At 46.7% G+C, this 24,141-nt stretch overlaps 1 protein-coding gene across 3 annotated transcripts in view; it reads right to left on the reverse strand.

Annotated features, from left to right (window-relative positions):
• Positions 1 to 24,141, reverse strand: part of ARHGEF18 (Rho/Rac guanine nucleotide exchange factor 18) — a 50,268-nt gene that overhangs the window by 20,618 nt on the left and 5,509 nt on the right. Inside the window, exons 3-14 of one of the 3 annotated variants that reach the window (XM_058040681.1) lie at positions 23,627 to 24,126; positions 21,874 to 22,057; positions 21,262 to 21,276; positions 21,086 to 21,200; positions 20,397 to 20,454; positions 20,152 to 20,196; positions 19,790 to 19,870; positions 19,328 to 19,433; positions 18,642 to 18,816; positions 5,017 to 5,084; positions 3,457 to 3,520; positions 471 to 615 (exon numbers count right to left, since the gene is read on the reverse strand). In XM_058040681.1, coding sequence (XP_057896664.1) covers positions 471 to 615; positions 3,457 to 3,520; positions 5,017 to 5,084; positions 18,642 to 18,816; positions 19,328 to 19,433; positions 19,790 to 19,870; positions 20,152 to 20,196; positions 20,397 to 20,454; positions 21,086 to 21,200; positions 21,262 to 21,276; positions 21,874 to 22,057; positions 23,627 to 24,126 — 1,556 coding nt within the window. Of the gene's footprint in view, positions 1 to 470; positions 616 to 3,456; positions 3,521 to 5,016; positions 5,085 to 11,780; positions 11,846 to 18,641; positions 18,817 to 19,327; positions 19,434 to 19,789; positions 19,871 to 20,151; positions 20,197 to 20,396; positions 20,455 to 21,085; positions 21,201 to 21,261; positions 21,277 to 21,846; positions 22,058 to 23,626; positions 24,127 to 24,141 lie in introns of those variants that run through there. The other 2 variants (XM_058040680.1, XM_058040682.1) reach the window with 2 other exon arrangements.

Below are 24,141 nucleotides of genomic sequence, written 5' to 3' on the forward strand. Positions count from 1 at the left end.
ACCTGGTGACAAGCCACAGCCAGTTCAGAGTACAAAGGGCACTTTCACTGGGAAGGGAGTATAACTAGGGCACATCAAAAGTAAATAGCTACTTAAAACAGCAGATAGCCTTGAGTTTGCCTACTATTTTAATGAAGGTATTCAGCAATTTAAAACACTGCTGCCTCCTACACCAGCCAGCACCAGCCCAGCCTAGAATAGCTGAACTCGGAGGAGATCACCGAATTTCACAGCAGTTCTCAAGACAAATACATCCAGGACAGAAACACTCAAATACTGCAGTATTTTACACAGGACAAAGGGATTCAAGATAAAAAGAGAAGGAAAAAAAAAAAAAAACTTTCAGAATTAAAACTCAATAAAACTCTTTGAGCTTGAAAAACACAACGTGAATTCTCATTTTTCTTTTTACACTGGGAAGGTGGGGGACATCTGAAGCCAGAGGATTAGAAGAGAAGCATTTCACTCACCCAAATTTGTTAACAGCTCCAGCAGCGTTCAGTGAAGGCTGGGAATGTCCCCTTTGGGCGATAGTCATCCCGAGGTTGCGGGACAGTGCTGGGGTGCCATCTGCTCCCAGGAGGAGACTTCGGGGCTGCTCCTTCAGAGAAGTGGCTAAAGAGGCAAAAATGGAATTGGTGCTCAGAAAATGAGGCGTGCACTGCAGCTCGCCTGCTCGCAGCCCTCGCTCGGAATGCGGCCGGAGAACCGACAGGATCTTGGATGTCAGGAGCTCGTTGTCCAAAAAAACATTCTCATTCCATTTTCTTGAAAAGGAACCACAAAAAGACAGCTCGGGGTGAGCTGGAATGGCATTGCTTCTGCCGCTGCTTTTTGAATTTGTATTCCCCATGCTCGCCACTGGCTGCCCTCAGACCTGGCACAGTAAAGTGGCCCCAGAGATGCTCTGTTTTTATACTACCTGTGATCCTTCTAGAAATGTAAAGCTGCCACTTAACTTACTGTATTGGCTAAATCAGCAGGTCTGAAGTGCAGGAAATTGGTCCCTACTGTGCCCATTTAGTGTGGAAATTGCAAAGTATCTTCTCCTTTAGTAAAACACCAGAACCTACACACAATTATTCACACCCCACCGTATAAGGGCACAGAACATTTCATGGCAAACAAGAAAAATCAGAGATCACAGAAAAACAAACCCACAAGTTCTTTGCAATGCTTAATGCTCACAGCAATTTATATCTGCATGCACACACACTGCACATAATAGATACCTGAGCTAAATTTAATTTTAATACTGCAGCTTTTTAATGCTTTTTAAATCTAGACAGACTGTGAACTGGAAAGATATTTGAAACTTTAATCACTATTACACAATATGTGGGAGCCTGTAATAGACTTATAAAAAATGGATACAATTATTTAGTACTAATGTCTGTAATAAATGATAAGGAACGGGAGACAAAATACATCCTTTTAAAAAAGGAGCTTCAGGGGAGTCAGAGATGAAGACTCAGCCAGACAATATTTACAATTGATCCCTGACAAGGTCTGTGGCTGCCCTTTTTCAGAGAGCTTTTAAGGACATGGGAGTGGGATCTCACAGATCCCTGGGCTCTGTCACTGCAGGGACAGACCCAGCTCCTCTCCCAGCCCCAGGATGCTGCTCCAGGACCAGGGGCTGCTGCTGGAGCAGTTCAAGGGGTCTCCAGTTCCCAGATAAAGCTTATGCCTCACTTTTCTAGTAAAAACACTCATGTCCACCCAGCCCTACAAGTTCCCCTTTTCAGCCTGCCCTCCTTAGTGTACCTTCACCAAGAATTCTCTCCTCCACTTCTGCCTTCTCAGTGAAGCACAGTTAAACCAAGGTATTTGTGGTTCTTGCCATGAAACAGGTTTTTCCACATTTTTTCATATCCCTGCTCTATACCTGCTTCTCTCTCATTTAATCTTCATTGACAGAGGAATTGTTTTGGGGCTGCAGGGGAGGTCTCATCAATGACATTTCACAGAAATTATATCACCACATCTTTTCCTGCTGGAAATATTTTTCCCAGAACCAGTTTGGGTTTGAAACCTCCTGGCTACAGTATGTTATCAGTCTAACAAACTGGGTAAACTGAGTCCTTTCCATCTCCAAAAGGAGACTAATTAAATATCTGAAAGATTTGCCCAGTCAGATTTCTTAAACAAAGACTTAATAACCAATGTCCCTGTGTTTCCATTTGGGGAAATATTGAAATTATTGGCCAACAACTTCTCTTTCTGTGCTCCTCAAGTCAGGAACATAAAGTTCTGTTACACAAGGACAGGCCAGTCCTAAAAATCTCAAGGGGACAGGGATGGGGACACACAACACAGTTTATACCTCTCTAAAAATGAATTTTTCTTTTACATTGAGACAACACGTTTGGGTTTTTTTTGCTGGCCACTGCAGTCTGCAGGGTTATGCTGTGGCTAACAACATACAATGCCCAGGCTATTAGCTGTTCCTTTAATTTCCAGCTCCTGCTTTTGTCCAAGGAAAATGAGTACAGGCTGCCTAGCAGAGGCTGCCTGGCCCACAAGCCATTTTCTGAGTTCAATTAGCACTGTCTGCACACTGCTGTGCCCACATCGATCGCTGCTCCCCTCACACACACCAGCCCTACAGACAACTTCTCCCATTTCCATCAGCCCTTGCTTCTTATTTTAGTCCCTGCACTTTCTCCTAAATGCACAGACCCATTCTGGGTAATGCAAGCAGCCATTTATCTCCATAACAATTATCCCCTGTGCTGCCTCTTGGGGAGAGTCACTTAATGAAGAGGACACCTTGCAATGCAAATGGTACCTGAAAACACCCAGAGTGGTGCTCAGACATCCAAGTCAGCTGTGTCTGACACTCACCTCCTCTCTTAATGTAACAGCTTGTAAAATTAAAATGCCATTTAATACACCTGTGACTGGGATGGTCTTTTCCAGGAGCAAAAAGATATTTCAAAGCCTATGCTGCACAGATGCTTTTTCTTCTTGGGTTTTTTTTTTTCCTCCCAGATCCTTTTTCCTCATTTTGTTTCAACAAAGATTTATGTTTAGACCATTAGTGCTAGCTTGTCTTAGAGATTTCTAGCAACCACTAGCTGCAGGCAAGTTTTAAATAGACAATTATGAAAATCTGATGTAAAACAAAGTTCACAGTTCTAGTCTTTTCAGAGGCCAGAGAATAGACAATCAATGAAAAACGAGCTTATTGATCCCTTTTCACCATGATATTTTGAGGTTACACAGCAAGAAGGTATAAAGAAAAATAAAAAGATAAAAAGATAAAAACACACAGGAGATTGCTAGGAGCCTCTAAGCCATTCCCAATAGAAAAAAAATGAAACCATCTTATTAAAAGAGACCTTCTCTATACTTCAATAACACACCGTGTATAGCCTTTAAAACATATTAAAGAAAAAAAAATGCAATTGAAGAGATAAGCCTTGAGCACAGAAATCATTCTTTAGTACAAACCTGGGGAAATGCACTGGGGCGAACTTTGTGGAGATCCAGAAGGTCTGTGCTGCAAATCTTTCTGCTACAGGAAAAAATACAATATTCTTACACATCCACACCAAACTTTCAGTGCAAAATGAATCAGATTTTTCCCATCCCATAGCATTAACTGTAAGTGAAGATGTTCACTGAGAATACAAAAGATTTAACACAGTAACAGCTTTGATTTTTTCATGTGTCAGATGAATGACATAGAGACATTAACACTTTGTATTAAATTCCACAAAGTATAAATCAGGATGAAATAGAACTAAAACTGAAACTACAACTGAATTAAAGGTATGATAATTAATTTATGAGATGAAAGCAACCCCTTCATGCTGACAGCCTTCCCTTTGCTGTAGTTTAGTTTCCAGCAATATTGACTAAACTAATCCAGCCACTTTCAACCAAAATTCAGATTGTCCATTTCAAACTGCATCTTTGGTAATCTTTGCTAAACTTTGTCCTTCTTGCAACACTAGGATATTAAAAACCATTGAGATACAAGTTATCAAAGATGCAAAGAAATTAAATGAATAATTCAGGCTGTAACAAATGGCTTTTGGGGAGCTTCCCTTTGGGGTTCCCATTTCTGACTGAATTCTTCACCCCATTTTGTGCCACCACTCCCTCTCTGCTCTCTTCAGGAGTGGTTTGTCAGGGCTGATTCAAGAATGAAGTTTTGGGTGGTGGTGAGGAGTGGAAATGAAAGCAGCAGAGCAAGTGAAGTTTTCAGTTTAAAAGGAAAATTCACAATGCCCTGAGATGTTTAAAATGATATCTCAAAACCCCCACAAGAACATTTCTGCCCTCAGAAGAGTTACATTCTATATCACCAATGGCTGAACACACTTCCTCTAACCTCTAATTGCTCAGGTCTGAGCTGCTCTGCTCTCTCTTTTCCCCCCTCACAACTCCCTAATCTGCTATCAGCCTCTGAAATCATCAGCACTTGCAGGTTAAAACAAACTAAAACTCCCTCAAGTATTATTAGTTATAAGGAGGAAATGATTTCCAAAACCAATACCAGAACAAAAAACCCAACAGATAGACATCTATGTGAAACAACCTTGACCTTACATGCAATCACAGGCACCATGGTGACAGAGATAAAAAAATAAACAGCATAGCAAGACCAAGTTCATCACAGTTCCCAAATGAAACCACTTATTCTGCATTTTCCAGCTTAGAAATAAAATGCAACTGTTACAACCAGATTCCCCTCCACCCCTCATGCTCTCCCATCAGTTTGGAGAGGGCATAACATTCAAAAGTACCATATAATTTAATTATATTCCTCAAAAAGTTTGAGCACTCTCAGTGCTCAAAAGTTTAATTCACAGTATAGCAGTAAAATGTTTCACTTTAATTTCCCTCCACACTCTATCATTAATTACTATAATAACAAGTTAGTAACTACTCAATGCCTCAAAGATGTCGGGCAAGATCCTGTACTGATGTAAATTAAAACACTGACATAATTAAACTTATCATGTCAAGCCTTGTTATTATAAAAGAACAAATGTTAAAGCCCACCTTGGGTCTGATGCTGCTGCATTCAGTCAGCAAATTCTTGCAGTTCTTGTGGACATTCACTGCACAATCTGCAATGCACACACACAAAATAAAGTCTTAATTATTCTTCTTTCCTGTCTAGGGAAAGGAATAATGACACACAAAGGATCTTAATTTTGGAAGAGATGCAGAGTAAGCTCAGGTGTTGTGGCAAGCATCCTTGCTGTGCATGCTGTGCTCTGGATTTTATACCAAACCCTTGAGTTTTTTCACTGAGACTGCAGCACCGAGTGCAATTCACACATGCAAGAGCCCAGAGCCACTCTGGAATGCAGCAGCAGTTTTCTGCCCCACCTCCACCCAGCGGAGCACAGCTTTCCTCATTTTGCAAAGGACATTTCCATGTCTCTCCATCCAGAACTGATTCCAATCAAGGGGGCAGCAATTCTTTGGCTCCACAGGAAGAGCTGCCTCTCTGCATGGACTGTTGCAGCAACTACAGTAAATTAAAGATCAAAACACCCTCCAGAATCATCAGAGCATTACCAGCACCACAAGAAGCATTACCATTCCCTTCCAGCTGCACAAAGGAATTGCTCCCAGATACAGGCACCAAAGCAGCCCTCTCACCCAAAAGCCATAAAACTATTACTAAAGTATACTAAAATCCAATCTCCTTTTTTTTACCTCTTGATAACTACTTATTGAGAAAACAGGAAGGGAAACTGATAGTGCCAAATATTTTCTGCAGCATTTCTGCCCATCTATAAAACAAGCCTTCATCAAAAGCAAAGCAGGACACCAACAACTCAGTAAAGGACACCAGGATTTGCCTTTTCCAGACATCAAACTCAGTAAAGGACACCAGGATTTGCCTTTTCCAGACACCAAACTCAGTAAAGGACACCAGGATTTGCCTTTTCCAGACACCAAACTCAGTAAAGGACACCAGGATTTGCCTTTTCCAGACACCAAACTCAGTAAAGGACACCAGGATTTGCCTTTTCCAGACACCAAACTCAGTAAAGGACACCAGGATTTGCCTTTTCCAGACACCAACAAGTCAGTAAAGAACACCAGGATTTGCCTTTTCCAGACACCATCAGGAAATTGATAGTGCCAAATATTTTCTGCAGCATTTCTGCCCATCTATAAAACAAGCCTTCATCAAAAGCAAAGCAGGACACCAAGAACTCAGTAAAGGACACCAGGATTTGCCTTTTCCAGATCTGCCTTTTCCAGACACATGGTGTTCTCTCTTTAAAAGAGAAAACTGGAAAGATGAACACCATATCTGCTAGAGAAAAGCCAGTTTATGTTTAAAGCACAGAGGAAAAACTATTTAAGGTCCTTTCAGAACCACCCCTGCCTGGCACCAGGACTGGGAATCTGCTTTAAGGCTCCTAGAGATGCTAACCTTGTGTTTTCCATAATTTCAGCAAAAGTCAGAGAACAAGACCAAAATACCCACTTGGTTTTAAACACAAATAAATTAATAAAGATATAAAAACAAAACCAAGCACGCAGACCTGCAAGATGCTCACATGTTATACAAGTTCCCCAAGTGTGGGAAATGAAGTGCAGAGTTCTGCCACACACACACACACACAAAAAAACCTCCACAAGAACTCCCACCTCCCACAACTTCTCTTATTTGGGATATTCCTATGCCACAAACCAAAAGGCACCACATCTAATTTCAAATGTATGTGCCTCTGCAAATGCAGGAGAAAAAAATGTATCAAAATTATCACTTATTAAAACTGTGTAGAGAATAAGAAATATTTTCATTATTTCAGCAATGATAAGGCCTCCACAGACCACGAGGGAATGCAGAGCTTGTAAAAGGACATGCCTCAACAACAAACAAGGGGTTGACAATGGAAATCCCTTTTCTCCTGAGACAAAGAAACGAACTGTGGGACAAAAATCACCACACAAAAGGAAGCAGAGAAAATTCTCCATGACGTCAGGCTGGGTTGGATTCAAGAGCTGCTCACAGATGGGTTCCCTTCAGGGCAGAACAGGAGCCCCATGGATGCCCCAGGTTCCTACAGCCACTGCCTTCCCACACAGCCCTGAAATCCACATAACTCATCTCGAATTTGTAATATAATATAATATAATATATATATATAATATAATGTTTGTAATATAATCATCTTGCTGCCATGATCTAGTTGAATTGTTAGAACATGGGTTGGACTTGATGATCTTACAGGCCTCTTCCAGCCTTGAATTTCTGTGATTCTGTGATCTAGAAACATAAATTTCAACTAAATATTCACATTCCCCGACATTTACCCATTTTCAGTGATTACATTTAGTAATTGTTTCCCTATCAATGATTAGTAGGACCAATTCCACTTGAAAAGCTCAGGTTCCTTGTTAAGGTAACTGTAACAGGGATCTCACTTAAAAACATATTTCAATTTTTAAATCATGCCCTTGCTCTGGATAACACAAGATAACAGCTTGTGGCACTCTCAGTAGGCATTTTTCACTTAATCAGCTGACATATCTAACAGTGCTGTGTATGACTTCCCTGCACTGCTGAAAGGTTCTTTATACAACAGTGCAGAACATGCTAGAAAACAGCAAAATGCTACAGAAAAGCTGCAGGAAACTGCAGCTGAATCCAAGGGCCTGGTTCTCCCTGAGACTATTTGAAATGCATTTATTTAATGATTTCAAAGTGGCATTATTTTTGCCCACATAAGAGAAATCTGAAACCTGCCAGAAGACTGTTTTATAAGCATACTTCATTTTCTAAAACATGCTCCAGCTCCCTCTATTCAACATTTCTGCAGTGCTGAAGGGAGGCCACTCTAATTCAGGATGAGGAGCTTCTGAATACCAGTGGCTGTGGTTTCCTTTTAAAGCATGTAAGATTTCTGCATTTATTATTATTACTTTGCATTTATTATTATTAGTTTGCATGCATGATTATTACTTTGCATTCTCATTAAGCCTCTCTGAAAATGGTATCAGAGAACTGCAGGGGTGAAAAAACAGCAAAGAGAAGAATGAGGGACAGCAAAAAAGGGGCAGGAACCTGCCCACATGGAGGTAAGAGCAAAAATAGACATGAAGGGTTCTTTACAGGTGTAGAGAAATAACAGATCTCTAACAGGTGTATAGAAATAGCAGATTTCTATCTTTTCCAGTCATCCAGAGTAAAGCAGCATCAGTAAACTCAAACTGACAAAAAAAATTATTTTTGCATTTACCATTGGTAGCATTTGGTCTTATTCAGATCAAGAATTTGGGAAGGTCCAAAAAAAAAAGAAAAGAAAAATAAAAAAGAACAGTTCTGTCAGCAAGCTCTTTCCAAAGTGGAGAGGCACAGAAAATATTCCTGAGAATATCTTCTCTTTTCCTGAGAAAGGCAGAGATAAAAACTCAGAGGACTGCAGCCAGGCTCTTCCTTGTCTTCCCCTCCCTCAATCACTCACAGAACAGCAAGAAGATGAATTTGGCAGGCAAGAACAGACCCTCCAAAGGAAGGATTTCATCTTGAGACAGACTGTGCAGGAGGGCTGCAGCTCTGGCCAGTGCTGCCAACACCAAAGTGCCAACACACTGATTTGGGTCACCTTGACTGGATGGGGACAGGAGCACCACTGCTACACCTGAACCCCACAGCGTGGAAACTCAGCAAACCCACCAGGTTTGCTCCTGGGCTTTAATCAGCAGGTTTGGAATCAAGGCTGAGAATTCTGGGAGCATCCCATTATCCCAGATCTGCAGACTACAGGACTGTCACTCACCTGAAGCATTTTGCAGGGGTGTAGTAGATAGGGAAAAGGCGCTCAGAAAATCTCGCGATGTCACAAAAAACAATAAAATTCCTCTCCCCCTAACTCCTAATAATAAAAGATCACCCAAAAATGTAATCCCCCCTAACATTAATAACTTTCTACTCCTTACTAACCAATTACAATAAAGTAAGACCCCCTGACGTAAAAAAAACAACTTTCCCAGTATAAAACCCAACGAAACAAAACAATAAAAATCTTAAACCATCCACCATACTAGTGTCTGCATATATTCTTAACCAAGTAACCCTAAACAATAAGTTACCATACCGTCTCCTCAAAACCAAGTCACCTCACCTTACATCAAATAACAACACAGGGGTCTGTGCCAAAGATGACCTAATGAGTGACTAAAGCAAGGACCAACCAGAAAATAAATATTTAAGAATAAAAGGCTCATAAACATCAGAAAATATCCCGTTCGTGGTTGAGGGTAATGAATTTATAATCTGGTATAATAAAAAACATTTCCCTTATTAATGAGATGTTTTCCCCATGGCTCACAGAGAGTAATTTACAGCCTAGGAGCATTTTATTGGCCATTACAGGACCCAAAAGCATCACCCCATTCACAGTAGGAGAGGGCAACAAACCTGGCTGGAAAGGGGCAAGCAAAACCATATTTTCCCCCAGCTGGAATATCTTCCAGGGGATCAGACACTGCCAATGTCCTATAAATGTCTTCCAGAAATGGCTTCCAGGGCAAATCTATGACTCACCAGACATTATGAGCACTATGACCCTGACCTTTGGTCTGGAACGGTACTGCCCAATAAAATAACTCCTAAAAGACCATTTGCAAACAACTCACAGACAAAAATGCTGTGATTAATCTAAAATTCATCTATTGACTTTCTTTATCTCAAAGATTTTTTTTGTTTATTTTTTAAATGACAGATTAAAAACAAACCACTTTAAAGCAGCTAAGTTCAAGCAGGGACAGACTTTAAGAGTGTTTCTAATGAACAAGGAGTTCAACGATATTCACTACCAATGAAATCTAATCAGCTGAAAAAAGCCAAGGACAAAATAGCTTCCTTATGAAATTTTAGTAATTTTATTAATTAATTCCTTATGAATTAGTAATTTTAATATTTTTTCCCTCTTTTAAACTGTCCAGTGCTTCAGGGATCAAAAAGAATCTCTTCCCTCCTTCCTCACCCTTACACCACACAGGGAACTCCTCCCTCTTGAACTGACAAAGGAAACAACCCTGATATGAATGATTAACACTGAACATAATCAACTCTGCATTTATAAACAGAGATGCACAACACGACGGCCAAGAAACATCTCAAACCACCACAGCATTCCAGAAAATGCAGAGTGACTGGGATCAAACTTCTCAGGAAAGAGGAGGAGTTTCAGTGGAACACGAGGAAGTTTCTGTGTTGGGTAAATCCAGGTCAGGCACCCTGAGGAACTCGGAGCAGATTTAATTTTTGTCCTAGTGGCTCCAGTGGTCGGTGTTTACTTGTTTTCTCACTTGTCTAATTACGCAGAGGCAGAAACCAAAAGCTGGAAGGGTACAGGGAGATGAGATAGTTCACATTCTGAAACAGAGACAGTCCACACCAGAGAGCAACAGCACTAAATTATCAAGTTTCAGCCTCCCTGTTAGAGCATTCCTCTTTGTCTCCAAAACAACCTATAATTACTTGCTCACTGTATCTGGTTTTATTGTCAAAATATCAGTCGGATGAAGCAGAGAGAGGGGTTCTCTGATTCCCAGCAGTGCAAATTCTGGTGGCCACAGGGTTTTCTTTAGGCACAGAAACATATAAACAACCGATACTTCTGTTTTTTAAACATTGCCAAGTAAAATCTGCATGTTTTCCTAAAAGAAAGAAGAGTCTCAATTCAATTGTCTCACGCTGAACCCTTCCCCCAGTCTACGCTACAGAACTGAAGCAGCAACTATGACAATCATAAAAGGTATTTAAAATATTTCATAGGTAAACAGTAGGTGGAACTACAACACACAATGTCCGATGGCTCCTGTCTCAGAGCCATGTTTCACGGCTTTCTTTTATTTTACTGTGCCAAAGAGAAACGATTACCTTTATAAAATTAAACAAAAAGGGCCAAATAAACAAGCTTGCCATAAAACTCTCTTAAGAGAGGAGTGAAAAGCAACTAAGAAACAGCTTTTTTTTTTTTCCTCTTGGTAATACACCAAATCTTCAAATAACACTCAGAAATTATGCTTATTTATTAGAGCAGCAAACCCAAACACAGCAGCAGAAACACTCAGAAAGCTGTTTGATCGAATCACTGCCTGTTCCCCTGCTCCTCCTCCAAAATCCATCACCACTCCTGGCTCCTGCTGGCGTTTCCTTTCAGCACACAAAAGCTACGCTGATACCATCTCCCGCTCCTCTCCCCAAGGAGCCGGAGATGCGGAATATTTAAAATGGGTCAGTCTTCGCAATTTTAAGTTTTCACCACTTTTCCCCTAACGCGTTTAAGTTCTCTTCACGCAAATCCCAGACTTTTCTCGCCGCTGCAGCACAGACAATGTGTGCAATAACCGAGAGGACGACGTGCGGGATATAATGATCACAAGGATGCTCAGACTCAAGCTGTGGCACAAAGAGAGCCTGAGTTCCACACAGGCTCCAGCCGCTCGCCTCCCTACCGCACACAACAACATTTTTCACTCCTTCCGTAGCCCTCGAAAGAGCTTTCTACTATAAACACTGCATCTTTCAAGCTGCGTCCCGTCCCGCAGCTGAAGCCTTGAGCTGCACAGGTCGGGACTGGGGCAAAGCGAAGATCAAGTCGCTGCCCCAGCCAAACGCCGGGACCCCTTGGAGCCGTCTGAGCCCCCCCTGCCCGCACAGGGACCGGGGCCGGGCGGTCCCCGCGCCGCGGGCCCGGAGAGGGGGTGCCGGTGCTCGGGGGCTCGCTGGGGCCGGGGGCGCGGAGCCAGGAGTCGGCGGGCGCGCTGACAGCCCGGTCTCTTACCGGACTCCCCGGGGAGCCGCCGGTTCCCTCTCGGTCCCGGGAGCCGCCGCCCCAGCAACAGGAAACGCCCCCGTGTCCCGGAAGGAAAAATGGGAATGAGGGTGCGCCTGCGCGCCGCGGCACGGCCGGGCAGGGTGACGGCCCCTCAGGGACGGCGTAGGGACAGCCTGGGGTCGTGCCTTCCCCTCAGGGAGAGCACAGAGACACCATTAGCCCGTGCTTTCCCCTCTGGGAGAGCACCCACAGCCCGCACGTTCCTCTTAGGGAGAGTACACGGACACCCTTAACCCGTGTTTTCCTCTCAAGGAGGGCACAAGTACACCATTAGCTGTGTTTTCCTCTCAGGGAGGGCACACGGACATCCTCTGTTCGTGTTTTCCTCTCAGGGAGGGCACACGGACACCCTCAAGCCCTGTTTTTCTCTCAGGGTGAGCACATGGACACTGTCAGTTTGTGTTTTCCTCTCGGGGAGAGCACAGGGAAACCCTCAATTTGTGTTTTCCTTTCAGGGAGGGCACACAGACACCATTAACCCGTGTTTTCTTCTCAGGGAGGGCACATGGACACCCTTAACACGTGTTTTCCTCTCAGGGTACATTGACACTCTTAACCCTGAACTTTTCCCTCAAGGAAGGCACTGGCCATTCATATTCCACTCTTACCCCTCAGCGAGGGCATGAGCATCCTTAGCCCACAAGCTTCTCTCAAGGAGGGCACACGGACATCTGTGTTTTCCCCTCAGGAATGCCATGAGCACCTGCAGCCCATGCCTGCACCCCACGGAGAGCACACGGCCACCCTTAGCCTGCTCCTTGCCTCAGGAGGAGCACACACAGCCCTGACCCACGCTTTCCCCTCAGGGAGGGCACATGGCCACCCTCAGCCTGTGTTTTCCTTCAGGAAGGGTAAGACTACCCGCACCCTCCACCTTCCATGAGGGAGGGCATTCCTCAGGGTGGAGCGGGTCCCTCCATGCCATCCTTTGACACCCTCATTTCCCTCATGGAGGAGACAGCCATTCCAGCTGCTCCTGCCCCTCAGGGAGGGCAGAGCCTCTCACAGCTCTTGCTTTCCCCTCAGAGAGGGCACATGTCTCCCTTGACCTGCCCTTTTCACTCATGGAGGGCACACAGTCCTTCCAGCTGCCTGCTTTTCATCAGGGGAAGCAGAGGCACCCACAAGCCTCACTTTCCTTCAGGGAGGGCACATGGCCACCCATAGCCTGCTCCTTTCTCCTGCAGGGAGGGCACAGGCCCCTAACACATGTCTCCCTCACAGAGGGCATGAGCATCCTCAGCCTGTGCTTCATCCTCAGGGAGGGCACAGGGCCCCCAACCTGCGTGTCCCCCTCAGGGACACCATGAGCATCCTCAGCCTGCACTTTCCCATCATGACTGCCCAGAAACCATGAGTTCTCCGAGGGAAGACACATGTTCCCCCCCAACCTGTGTTTTCCCCTCAGAGAGGGCACATAGCCACCACTATTAGCCCACACTTTCCCCTCAGGGAGGGCACACAATTCCTCCCAGGCTAAAGAGATCTCTAATGGACGGTATGTGGCACCCCAGTGACACCTTCAGCCCGGCACTTCATATGTTTTTGCACATCGCCTGCAACTTGAAATACATAATTTGTTATTAAAAGCCCAGTGGGATTTGCCATCCCAACGTGCTGGAGTGTTTATGAACACCCTGCCAAGGCAAGGCTGCAGTGCCCGGAGGGTTGGCAGATGCTGGCTTCCCTATCTGCCTCTCAACAGCCAGTGCCTGCCCAGGCCTTTGTCAGTGACCCCTGCACAGACAAATGACAAGAGGAAAGGGAATTATCTTCCCTACCAGGAGATCCATGCACTGACTCATAGAACCAAACTGCTTGCTAGAAAAAACACCTTTTCCCTGACACCAATAAGGTTTGATGTACTAGCATGGGGCTGCTGGAGTACTCAGCGCAGGCAGGAAAACTGGGAAGAGCTCACCACCCAACCTCCCCTCCCAATTTCACTCTGAGGATTTACAGTACTGATCGAAAGTTTGTCATATTTTAAATCACACATATCCCACTTGCCTGTTGAGCTTGAAAACACAATATACACGATTAAAAAACAAACTTCCCTCCCAAAATCCACCCTGCAGCTTTCTCCATACTGTTTTGAAAGAACCTGCCACTTTTTGGGCTGGAGATGTGATGAAATCCTGCCATGGGGCCAATGTGATCTCTGGTTCCCACCTTGGCACCTGTTTAATCGATTTTATTTTTATCTTCATCTCATAGTTTCAAGCTTTTCCAAAATGTTCCCTTTTGTGCTGCTTCTCTACAGGACTGAGTACACTGCAGTCCCAGTTGTTTATTGGGGCCTGTCACCACTACAGAGAAATGATCATTACACAAAGCAGTTTGGGAGTAAACAGCTGGCTGTCACTTGGTGACTGATTAATCCTTGGGCACTTCAAACTTCGTGCTTTGCTGTAATATAAAAGTAAAGCATTGCAGATTGCCCAACTGCAGCTGTCATGGAGAGAATGTGCTGTGCTTGTGCAGCCTCAGGGCATCGCCACAAAATCAGTGCAAAATCTGGCACAGCAGCCAGCTCCAAGACTGTAGCTTAGAGCTAAGGTTTGGATTGCAAAGAAGAGAAGAGTACCAGCTGTCTAATCCTGTGTAATTCTGTAATAGCAAAAGATTTCTTGCTGAATGTGTCTCAGATTGATTACTGTCCTTTTGTCAGCCTGAGCGTACAAGATCTTGAGGTTTTATCAGGGAATGGAAGGAGCAGCATTTGGAGATGTTCCAGATCAAGGTACTACTGCCCAGAAAGAAAAAGAAAGTGAAAAGCAGAGAAGGAGAAGCACTGACAAGAGGATGTACTTTGGTTTCCTTTTCTAAGCCCTCTGGAGCCGGCTGAGCCAGCTCTGTGTCAGGACACTCAGCTCAGTCAGAGTTTCCTCTGCAGACAGCGCTGCAGCCGCTTTCACATTTGCTTCAGATCCTGCTCCATTGGCTCAGAACCATCTTAACCCACAGTGGCTCTGGTTTTGCCTCTGTTTATTTGGACTCCTGTCAGTAATAGTTTATTCCAAGTGGGACTCTCAGTCCATTTATCACTGTCATCATGTTACAGCAGCCAAACCTCCTTTTTCCCCCCAAAACAGAAGATTTTTGGCAGCTGTGCCGCTCTACGGAAATGCAGAGTTCCAGGTTGTCTGCTGCTTTTCAGATTTCTCAGGACTCTGTGTGGGCTGTGAACAGAAATTTCAGGATAGGAAATCAAGTGATTCTTCCTTACCATAAGCCAAAACTTTCCTTCACCTATTAGTACCACCTTATTGGTACTGCATTGGGAATCCAAAAGCAAAACCCTGCAGGCACAAGTGCCGAGTGAAAGGTGAATTTCACTCAAAATTTCAGGTCTAAACCAAAAGCTATTCTGGCCTCTCCTTGGCCATGGGTGGAGGATGTTTGCCTGACAAACTGCAGAAATCTTGTCCTCTCCTTTTCTCGTTGTGAGAAAGGAAATGGTTTTCCAAACCTCTTTCACAACGCGCCTTAAATAAATCCTGGACACCAGTTGTTATTACAGCAACCAGTTAGAGATCAGCCAATGCCCTGAAGCAGCCAGCAAGGGTCAGCCTAGGACAGGTGGACAGTCTAGCACAGCCTGTATTGTTCAGGAAGATTCATTAAACTGAGCACCTTCTCTTAAAGAAGAGGAGTTTGTCTGAAGCCTGCCAAAGTTTGCTCACAGCTATGTTTCCTTGCAAGAGGATGGTCAATCTGTTACCCCTGTGGGGGCCTGGGCTCTGTCTTTCCCATGAGTAATAGAGATTGATTCTCAGCTAGAGATGTAGAAGTCCCACCTCCCCCCCAGTGCTCAAGATCAAGGGAAGCAATCCTCCTTCCATCTGTATTCCACAGCATATCCCTGGCTCTCCTCCATGGCACAGCCTGCTTGTAGAGCTCTCCTCCTGTCAGGGCTTCCCTGGGACTCGTCTAACTCTTGTTGCATAAACTCTGGAAGCGTGTTTATAACAGAGGATTAATTTAGGCACAGAACCTTCTCCACCCGTGATAGCAAAGGCTCAAGAGGAGCTTTCTCATTTCCAGGTGAACAATAAACCTCAGGACTCACAGCTCATAGTTTACGTAACAGCAGAGTTTGGGTGGCCACTGCTGTTGAGATCCCTGTGACTGCAATAATTCTTCTTTGTTTTTCATCCCTACCAGGCTCCTAACTACACATCTGTGAGCTGCAGAGACTCTCCTGAATCGCTACTCTCAGCACACAGCACAGCCTTTTCTCCCCTGGGGGGAGACTCTGTGAGAGACTCTCCTGAATCGCTACTCAGCACACAGCACAGCCTTCTTCTCCCCTGGGAGACTGTGAGAGACTCTCCTGAATCGCTGCTCTCAGCACACAGCACAGCCTTCTTCTCCCCTGGGAGACTCTGCATGTGTGGGGTGAGGATAGATGGGAGGAATCAGTGGGAGAGAGAAATGAGTTACCATGTACCAGGCTATCCGAGCTGCCCACTTCCTTCACAGCTCACACATGTTTCTAACAGAACAATGGTTTTTTGTTCTGACTTAAATGCAGAATTCCTCCTACTGTTGGTATCTCTAATAGGAAGAGCTCTCACTCCTCCAGCTCATCACAGCCAGGGAAGTCACCAGACCTTTTGTGTCTACTGGACAGTGAAAAGATCTCAGGCTTGCAATCATTCTCCCATCCTTCCTCCCCCTCCAGGTTATCCCTTGCTGTAAGCACCATCTTTTCCTGTGTTTTCCACGAGCCCGTTTTGCCTCGGACCACGTGGTGGTGCTGCAGTTAAAAATACCACGGAGACAACAACAGCAACAGCAGCACCTGACCAGCGATGGGCCGAGGGCTGGCCGGGGGCCAAGGCGCTGGGATGGTCAAATGTGAGCCCACGAGGAGAAAACAAGAGGCGCTGCCAATGCTCTCACACCCTGGCAGCAGCCACGGCTCAGGCTGAGCCTGACAGAGCTGCTCACACTTCTGAAAAGTAGGCTGCTGCTCCAGCTTCCCGGTGGCCACGGAGCTTGCTGTCCCAGAGCTCTGTCAGGGACTAGTCCGAACCCACACACTGCTCCGAGCTGCAGTAACGGGAGCTGCTGATATCAGCTACCAGCTCAGCAGCAGCTCGCAAAGGTTTCAGCTCAGCATCATCCAAATATAGGCGCTCTCAGGCCATCAGCTGTCACACCACAAGTCCCAGCCCATCTCTCACCACTGACAGGCCATTAATTTTAACAGACATCTCAGAACTTTGCCCGATTGTTCAGCCTCGGTTCAAACCACTGCAAAGGGAACATTACAAAACAAGCTGTGCTGCTCTGCAGCCTGGGCAGCCAAGAGCCAAAGGAAATGTCACAGAGTCCCAAACACAAACCAGTGCCTCTGCCACCTCAGAGCTTTTCTCCTAAACGTTCACAAGACATAACACAGATTCCTTATGGAAGGGCTGGAAAACAAGGTGAAAGTTGCCATAACTCATGTACAGTCCCTGTGTATTTATGACGGACAAGCCATGCTGAGCCACACTCTCATTTCAACAGCTAGCTCCGACTCCAGGTCACAGATCTGCATAGGGTTGTCCAGAGGAGAATCACTCACACTAAATGCCCTCAGAGTTCCTAAGGCCATATAGAGCATGGCTCCATGCTCATGGGTATCAAGGACTGTCTGTATATTCCCAGGTTAAGGAACCATTCCCTATGGTTCCCAAGGCCATACAGAGCATGGCTCCATGCTCATGGGGATCAAGGACTGTCTGTATATTCCCAGGTTAAGGTATTTTTGTAAAGCAGCATGCAGGACTGCAAACAGAGCCTCTGGCTGGGAGATTCCTCGCACGGGAATGACAAGGCACAACTCTGCCTCCTCCCATTACATTTCTGTTCTCTCTAAATATCCACAAAATTCTTATTCAGCTCCCTGCTTCCTACTTTTTGCTGTAATGCCTGAAAAATATTCACTTATAGCCAGCTCTGTGCCCCTTTTCAGTTTCCCTCCAGCTGTCCTGAAGGGAAAATATATTTCTCACCACACATGTCTGAGGGCAATCAGTCCCTTTATGGCCCAGAAAGGTTTTACTGACCTTAAGAGCCTCTGAGAGAGCAAGCATTGCTTGAGGGTACAGGGTGGAGAAAGAGAGCAATCCTTTCATTTCCAGAAAATTTTCTCTGCCCACAGACAATCCCTTGGGAATTAAATCATTCTTCAGTGCCCTGAGTACCTGCCCCAAAGAGGAAGGACAGGGTTTGTCAGCCAAAGCCATGCCTCAGTGGCTGCAGTGGGAGCACAGAGGCCCATGCATGCTGGCACTACTTAGAGCTGAAAAGCACCAGTCTCACCCATGCATGTCCTGGGAGGCAACATTTGACTTTTTGTTAGTTAATAAAATTTTGGATGCTCTAGAAATTCCTGTGCACATGCAAAGGGCAGATGCTGAGCCGAGACATCACTGAGGCTGTGAAAAACAGCCTGAAATACCCAGCGGCACTCAGGCAGTTGGGTTATTTGTTCAGGCACAGCAGAACTTCATGATAAAAAAAAATTAGTAAAAGAAAAGTTGACCTGGAGCCCTCTTTGGGGGAAAGGGGCAGGAAATGGTCAAGTGGCCGAAGAAAATGAGGAAAAAGTATTTCCAGGCAAGATTCAGAGATCATTTAGACTATTTGGAGAAACAACCAAGCCAGGCCAAGCAGAGTGGTGGGGTAGAGTGGAGGCAGGCAGAGAAGTGAGGCAATCCAGGGGTGGTTTAGGCAGGAGCACGGCCTGGGCTGGAGGGCAGGCAGGGGGTGCAGGCTGGGGCAGAGCCAGGCAGTGACAGCCATACTCACTCAGGCACTGCAGACCACTTTTATTCCCAAGAGGTTTGGCACACAGTGAGCAGCTGGTGCAACTGGAGAAAACTCCTGGCACAAGCTGGTGCCCATTGATATCTTTACACCTCTCTTTTGTCTCCTTTGTCTCTTTCTCCTTCTCTCTGTCCTTGAGCTGCTCTTTGTTCTTACCCTGGAAGGAGAGAAGGACACAGCTCAGTCACAGGCCTTGCAGTGCCCACACATTCCTTTCCCCACTGTACAAACAAGCAGAGACCTGGTGGGCAGCAGGTACAGTGGGAATGCAGTGCTTTTCCCAAATGCCTTCCCAAGGCTCAGGCCAGCCCCTCTAGTCTAAGTCCATTTGTGATGAAGGGCAGGGCACACTTGGCTGTCCCTCTGCAGGCTCCTCCTGCCACAAAGAGTGATCCAGGCAGTCACCCAGCCAAGGCACTCTTCTTGCTGTGCACAACAGTGCCAGGGCAGCATAGGAGCATCCAGAACATGCCCAGGAGCAAGGAGGGCTGGAATTCAGGCATCACTCAGTCCCATGCACTACTACTGCTTTAGGGGTCACAGTGCATCTGCTGGCCAACATAGAGGCCTCAGCCATCCCAAAGCAATCCAGCTAACTGTTCCATATGGTCAGATCCCCCTTGAAGAATTTAACAATTCCTTCCACAAATTCAACATCTCTCTCTCACCTTATCCTTCTGCCAGGATCCAGTGACTCGGCTCCGCAGGGAACTCAGACGTCGCATCACCTTTGTGCCTTTCTCTGCTTTATCACTCTTCCCACTGTCCTCATTTCTGAAAGGAGACCAAAATACCTTGAAAAAGGGGAAATTCACTGACCAATCCCAGCTTAGGGAGATCACTGATGAAGTTCATTGAAGCATTACTTTAGGACCACAAATGTGAGCTTTCCATCTCCTGGAGGATCCGGTTTGGCATCAGCCATATCACTTATTAATGAGACACTTGCAAATAAGGAGCTGAACTTCCAAGCTATGTGTGCAGTTTTGTTCAGCACCACACTCCTGGCTGAACCCTTGCAGATACCAGTGTCCTGCACACAGGATTAGCAGGGCAGTAGAGCTTGGATGGACAGGACTCGAAATCAGTTCTCAGAACATAAAGTGTGTGCCACCCGCTGTGTCACTTACTCATTAGACAGGAACTCAAACCAAGTGAGGTTCTGCTGGGAGGAATCGCTGCCTTCTTGCACACAAGCTCTCTGCTTCGCCCTGGGCAGGGAAAAGGCATCAGACACAGCAAGGAACACAAGAGCAGAACTTCTGGGTCAGCTGAAACTTTTATTTTCTGCATGGGGCAGGAACATTTTTAGAGGTACTGAGGAGGTACATAAAATGCCCCTTTGCCAGGCAATTCTACCCTGGTTTCACTGGAATAAATCAGTGATTCTGGTATCCTGGGTATTTGCCCCTCAAGGGACCAAATCCTTTTCCAGGTGTGTCTTAGTCACACCTGTGACCTCCCCACACATCTCTGTCCCAAACTCACTTACCCATGGTAATGTTTCAGCTCCTGAAGTACCTTCTGGACAATTAGCCTAAAAGAAAAGCAAGGAATTAGAAAATATCCTTGTACAGACGTTCTGCACCCCACAAAGCCTCAGGTGCTGGTTTATGACCAACTGCTCAGCTGTGGCCCAGCACAGAGTGGGATCTCCTTTGCTGTTGCATCCCCAGTAGCTCAGATGCACTCAAAAATCTCCCTCATCTCAAACCAGCCAGGACTGACAATACCTACACGTGGTCTGGGGACACATGGTCCTTCTCCAGCATCTCCAGAGCAGGGGGTTCAACACCTGGAACACAAAATGTTATCAGCAGGGATCCTGGTTTGCCTTTGCAGAGCACCACCTTGCAATCTATGCAACTGGATCCTGTTAATTGTGCTGGGCTCCCACTCTGCTGTGATTGGTGAGGAGGAAATGCCAGGAGCAGTTAGGGAAGGAGATTCTGCTCTACATTTCTGTGAGGGAAGTGAAGGCCAGATCACTTTTCTGTGTTACTCCTCCCCTTCCCAGTGTGTATTTTTGCTGCTGAGGGTCCTGCTTGCAGTAGGGGAGGAGCTGGTACCACCCCAGAGCCCTTCCCCATGACAGCCAGCCTCCCCTCCACTTCCCAGGCTCTGAAATTACCACATTTTTCTCTGGGACAGTCCTCACTGGTGGGACTTGATTAGGGAGTGACCAATGCACTGGGCACAGGGAGGTTATGTGGCAATGTGTCACTGGGGATGGGCATGTCTGAGCTGAGACTGTGCTGTTAGCCAGGGCCAGACCCAGATCCAGCTTGGCTTTGTATTTCAGGAGCTCCTGGGACCATGTGGAAGGGAAAGCAGAGGCTGTCCACACTTCCAGAGGCTACAGCTCCAGATTTTTATCTTCTTAATCACATTTTGAACCCATTTAATGGCACAAAGTCTATACCAACCTTCCACAGCTGGAAGAGAAGTGTTGAAACTGTGAGGTATCTGGGGGGAGGCAATGGTCTCACAGGCTGATGGGACAGACTTGGACCTCAGTCTCTTCCCGTTGCTGACACATTTCTGGAGAAGTAAAAATCACAGAAATCTTTTGTGCTTTCTGCACCAAGGGAGCCTAAATCACAGCTGACTCCTCACCCTTTCCCTCTTGTTTTGTCAGAGTTATGATGCAGGAGACCATTAGGCCCAGCTGTTTCTTGGCTTCAGGAAGGCTGGAGCAAGTGACACTCATGCCTGAAACCTTCTTAGGCACTTCTCACTTTTACTGGACATGCAGCACCATGATCCAATTGTCCTTTTAATATTAATTGAATCTAAAGGTCTTCCCCAGAGCAAAGCAGTGTGTAAGGGATGTGTGTGTGGGGGGGGGGAGTGTGTGACACTGCCGTCTTCAACTACCTGATTAAGAGAAGATAGGCCCAGACTCTTCTCAGAGCTGCAGTGACAGGACAAGAGGCAGCAGGCACAAAGGAAGGTAAATTCCAGCTAAATAAATGGGAAAAGAGGGCTGTACAGGCAGCTCCCAGGCCTTTATCCCACAAGATGGGGCAGTTTATCTGAAAAAGCCCATCCTTGCTGAGATTCCTGCAGACCTCCTGGTTCCACGCTGCCATTGAAGGAATCCAGCCTGCAGCTGACACCTGTGTGTGCTGCTTCTGTGCACCCTCAGCTTGCCCTGCTGTCCCCGTGCCCAGCCCTCCACACTCACCACCTCCTGCAGGCTGGGGGTGGCCACGAGGTCTGGGCGCAGCGGCTCTATCTCCACTTTGATCACTGTGCCACCCCGGCTGCTGCTCCAGGCTCCCCGCTCCCCTCTGGGCAGCTGGAGGGACGCTTGAGGCTGCAGGCAGGACTGGCTCCTCTTCTCCACATCGTCCTGCTCTGGGTCACTGCCCAGCTCTGTCACATCCAGGCTGAACCTAATCAAGGGGCAGGAAGAAGCCTCAGAGCAGACCTGAGCAGACCTGGCACACTGTGCCCAGCATGGCACAGCCCTGCAATGCCCCTGGCTGGGTGGTCCTAACAAGCTCTTGCAATTGGGACAAGGAGGGTCCCCACAGCAGGCAAAGGGAAAGGAAATGGCAGGAAATGTCAGCCTGGACCCCAAGTCCTGAGCCTGTTAAAAACAGCTTCTCTGGCTGCCACCAGTGAGTCCCCAGCTCCATGGTCACCCGGGATGTTTAGTGCTGGATGGCTCACACTGATCTCTTAGCAACCCCTGAGACTGTGCAGCCACCCTGGCAGCAGCCTGTCCTGCCTGCCCCAGAGCTGCTGCCCTGTCAGCTGCCATCCAGGAAAGTCCCTCTGGGCATTTAGAAGTGGCAGATGATGTTTATCACATCACCACTGTGGCATCATGCCATAAATCCTGCTCCCACCAGGGCCCAGATTTGTGGAAGGAAAGAAATTATTTTCTAGGAAATGAGGGGTGGGCCAGTGCCTCAGTGTCCTGCACACCAGGTGCTGTTGCAGTGACAACACAGAAGCAAAATGATGGATAAAGCTCAGTGGAAAATCTTAGTCTCTGCATGGGCTCTGTCTGCAGATCACTGTCACTTCATTCTGCTGCCACAGGCAGGCTTCAGGAAATGTTTGCTTAGGGAACAGTGGGGTGTATTCCCCTTCCCTGGCCTCCTGCTCACACGTGCTCCATCACCCAGCAAGGAGACAGAACGTGTCCCCGACACCGACAGCCACTCCGTGCCACCGTTACTCAGTGCCTGCTGCAGCATAAACTGTGAATGATCCATGGCACATGGCACAACAATGGGTCTGAGAACCAAAGTCTGAGCTTGATAAAGGACTGCCAAGATTTCAGGCTGAGATAATTTTAGGGTACCGTATAAGGAGGAGAGATAAAAATAGTCCTTGCTGGCTTGCACCTAAATCCCAGTCAGCTGGGAGATCAATACATTTGTCAGCAGGGAAAGCATTCCTGGAGGAACCTGGAGCTCAAGGCATTCATGTGGCAGGAGCAGAGGATGGCAGGAATGCCAGGCCTGCCTCTGCTCCCAGCCAAGACTCAGCACAACCTACAAACACAACCTCCTCTGCAGCCACGTGGAGGGCAGAGGGCTGGCAAAGGCCCCACCAAGCCAACTCACAGACAAGAAGAAAAAGGATTTGACAGAGCTCTCTTAATCCCTCTTTGATGGGAAAAATTCCCTTTGAGCCAGAGGATGGAGGTCATCGGGGCAACTGATGCTGTGCAAGATTCCCTCCAGACAGAAGAGAGGGAGGGAATCTTGAACAGATTCTCAGCCCCAACACCATGGAAAAGACCAGGAAAAGAGGGTCTTCCTACTTCCAAGAAGACATTAAAGCCTCTTGCTGCCCCCAACATGAGCAGCGGGTGTCCAGCTGTTCTGGCAGATGCTGACAGGCAAGGGAGACCACCCAGCAGCATCTGGAGCTGTGGGCAGTGTGTGCTCAGCCTCCCACCCCCACTGCACTGTGTACATCAAATACCACTCACAGTCCCGCCGTACCTGCGTCTGCAGTCCACAGGTGACACCGGGCTCTCCCAGCTGTGCCTGCGGGACGTGGACATCGATCTCACCAGCGTGGGGAAGGAATCCTGGGCCTCCTGCAGGTCCAGCTCGTTGTCTGCCTCTGCAGGATGCTCAGAAGTGCTGGTACTACCCTCTGGCATGGCTGCACAGGAGCACAGGTGGCCTTTGTTCAGAAAACGACAGTCGGCCTCGCCATAACGTACCGAGCAGGAAACGGGATTGGAAAAAGCAACATCCACAGACAGTTTGCTCACAGCCCTTGGTCTCTCTTCCAATGAGGGAAGGGCAGACACAGTCTGGGATCCTTGTTCTGGCTGTGCTGCTGTGTCTGGTGCTGTTTTGGCAGACGGCAGGCTCAGGAGTCCCAGATCTTTGTAATACTCTGTGCCTTGGAGAGCAGAGTCTGAGAGGAGATCCTCCGTGCTGCTGTGCAAGTCTGCTGCTGGCACATCCAGCTCTGTGGAAGATGAGTCCTCCTGCAAAGGCAGCAC

The sequence above is a fragment of the Melospiza georgiana genome, chromosome 26 (genome assembly GCF_028018845.1).
Source record: "Melospiza georgiana isolate bMelGeo1 chromosome 26, bMelGeo1.pri, whole genome shotgun sequence".
Classification (NCBI taxonomy): domain Eukaryota; kingdom Metazoa; phylum Chordata; class Aves; order Passeriformes; family Passerellidae; genus Melospiza; species Melospiza georgiana.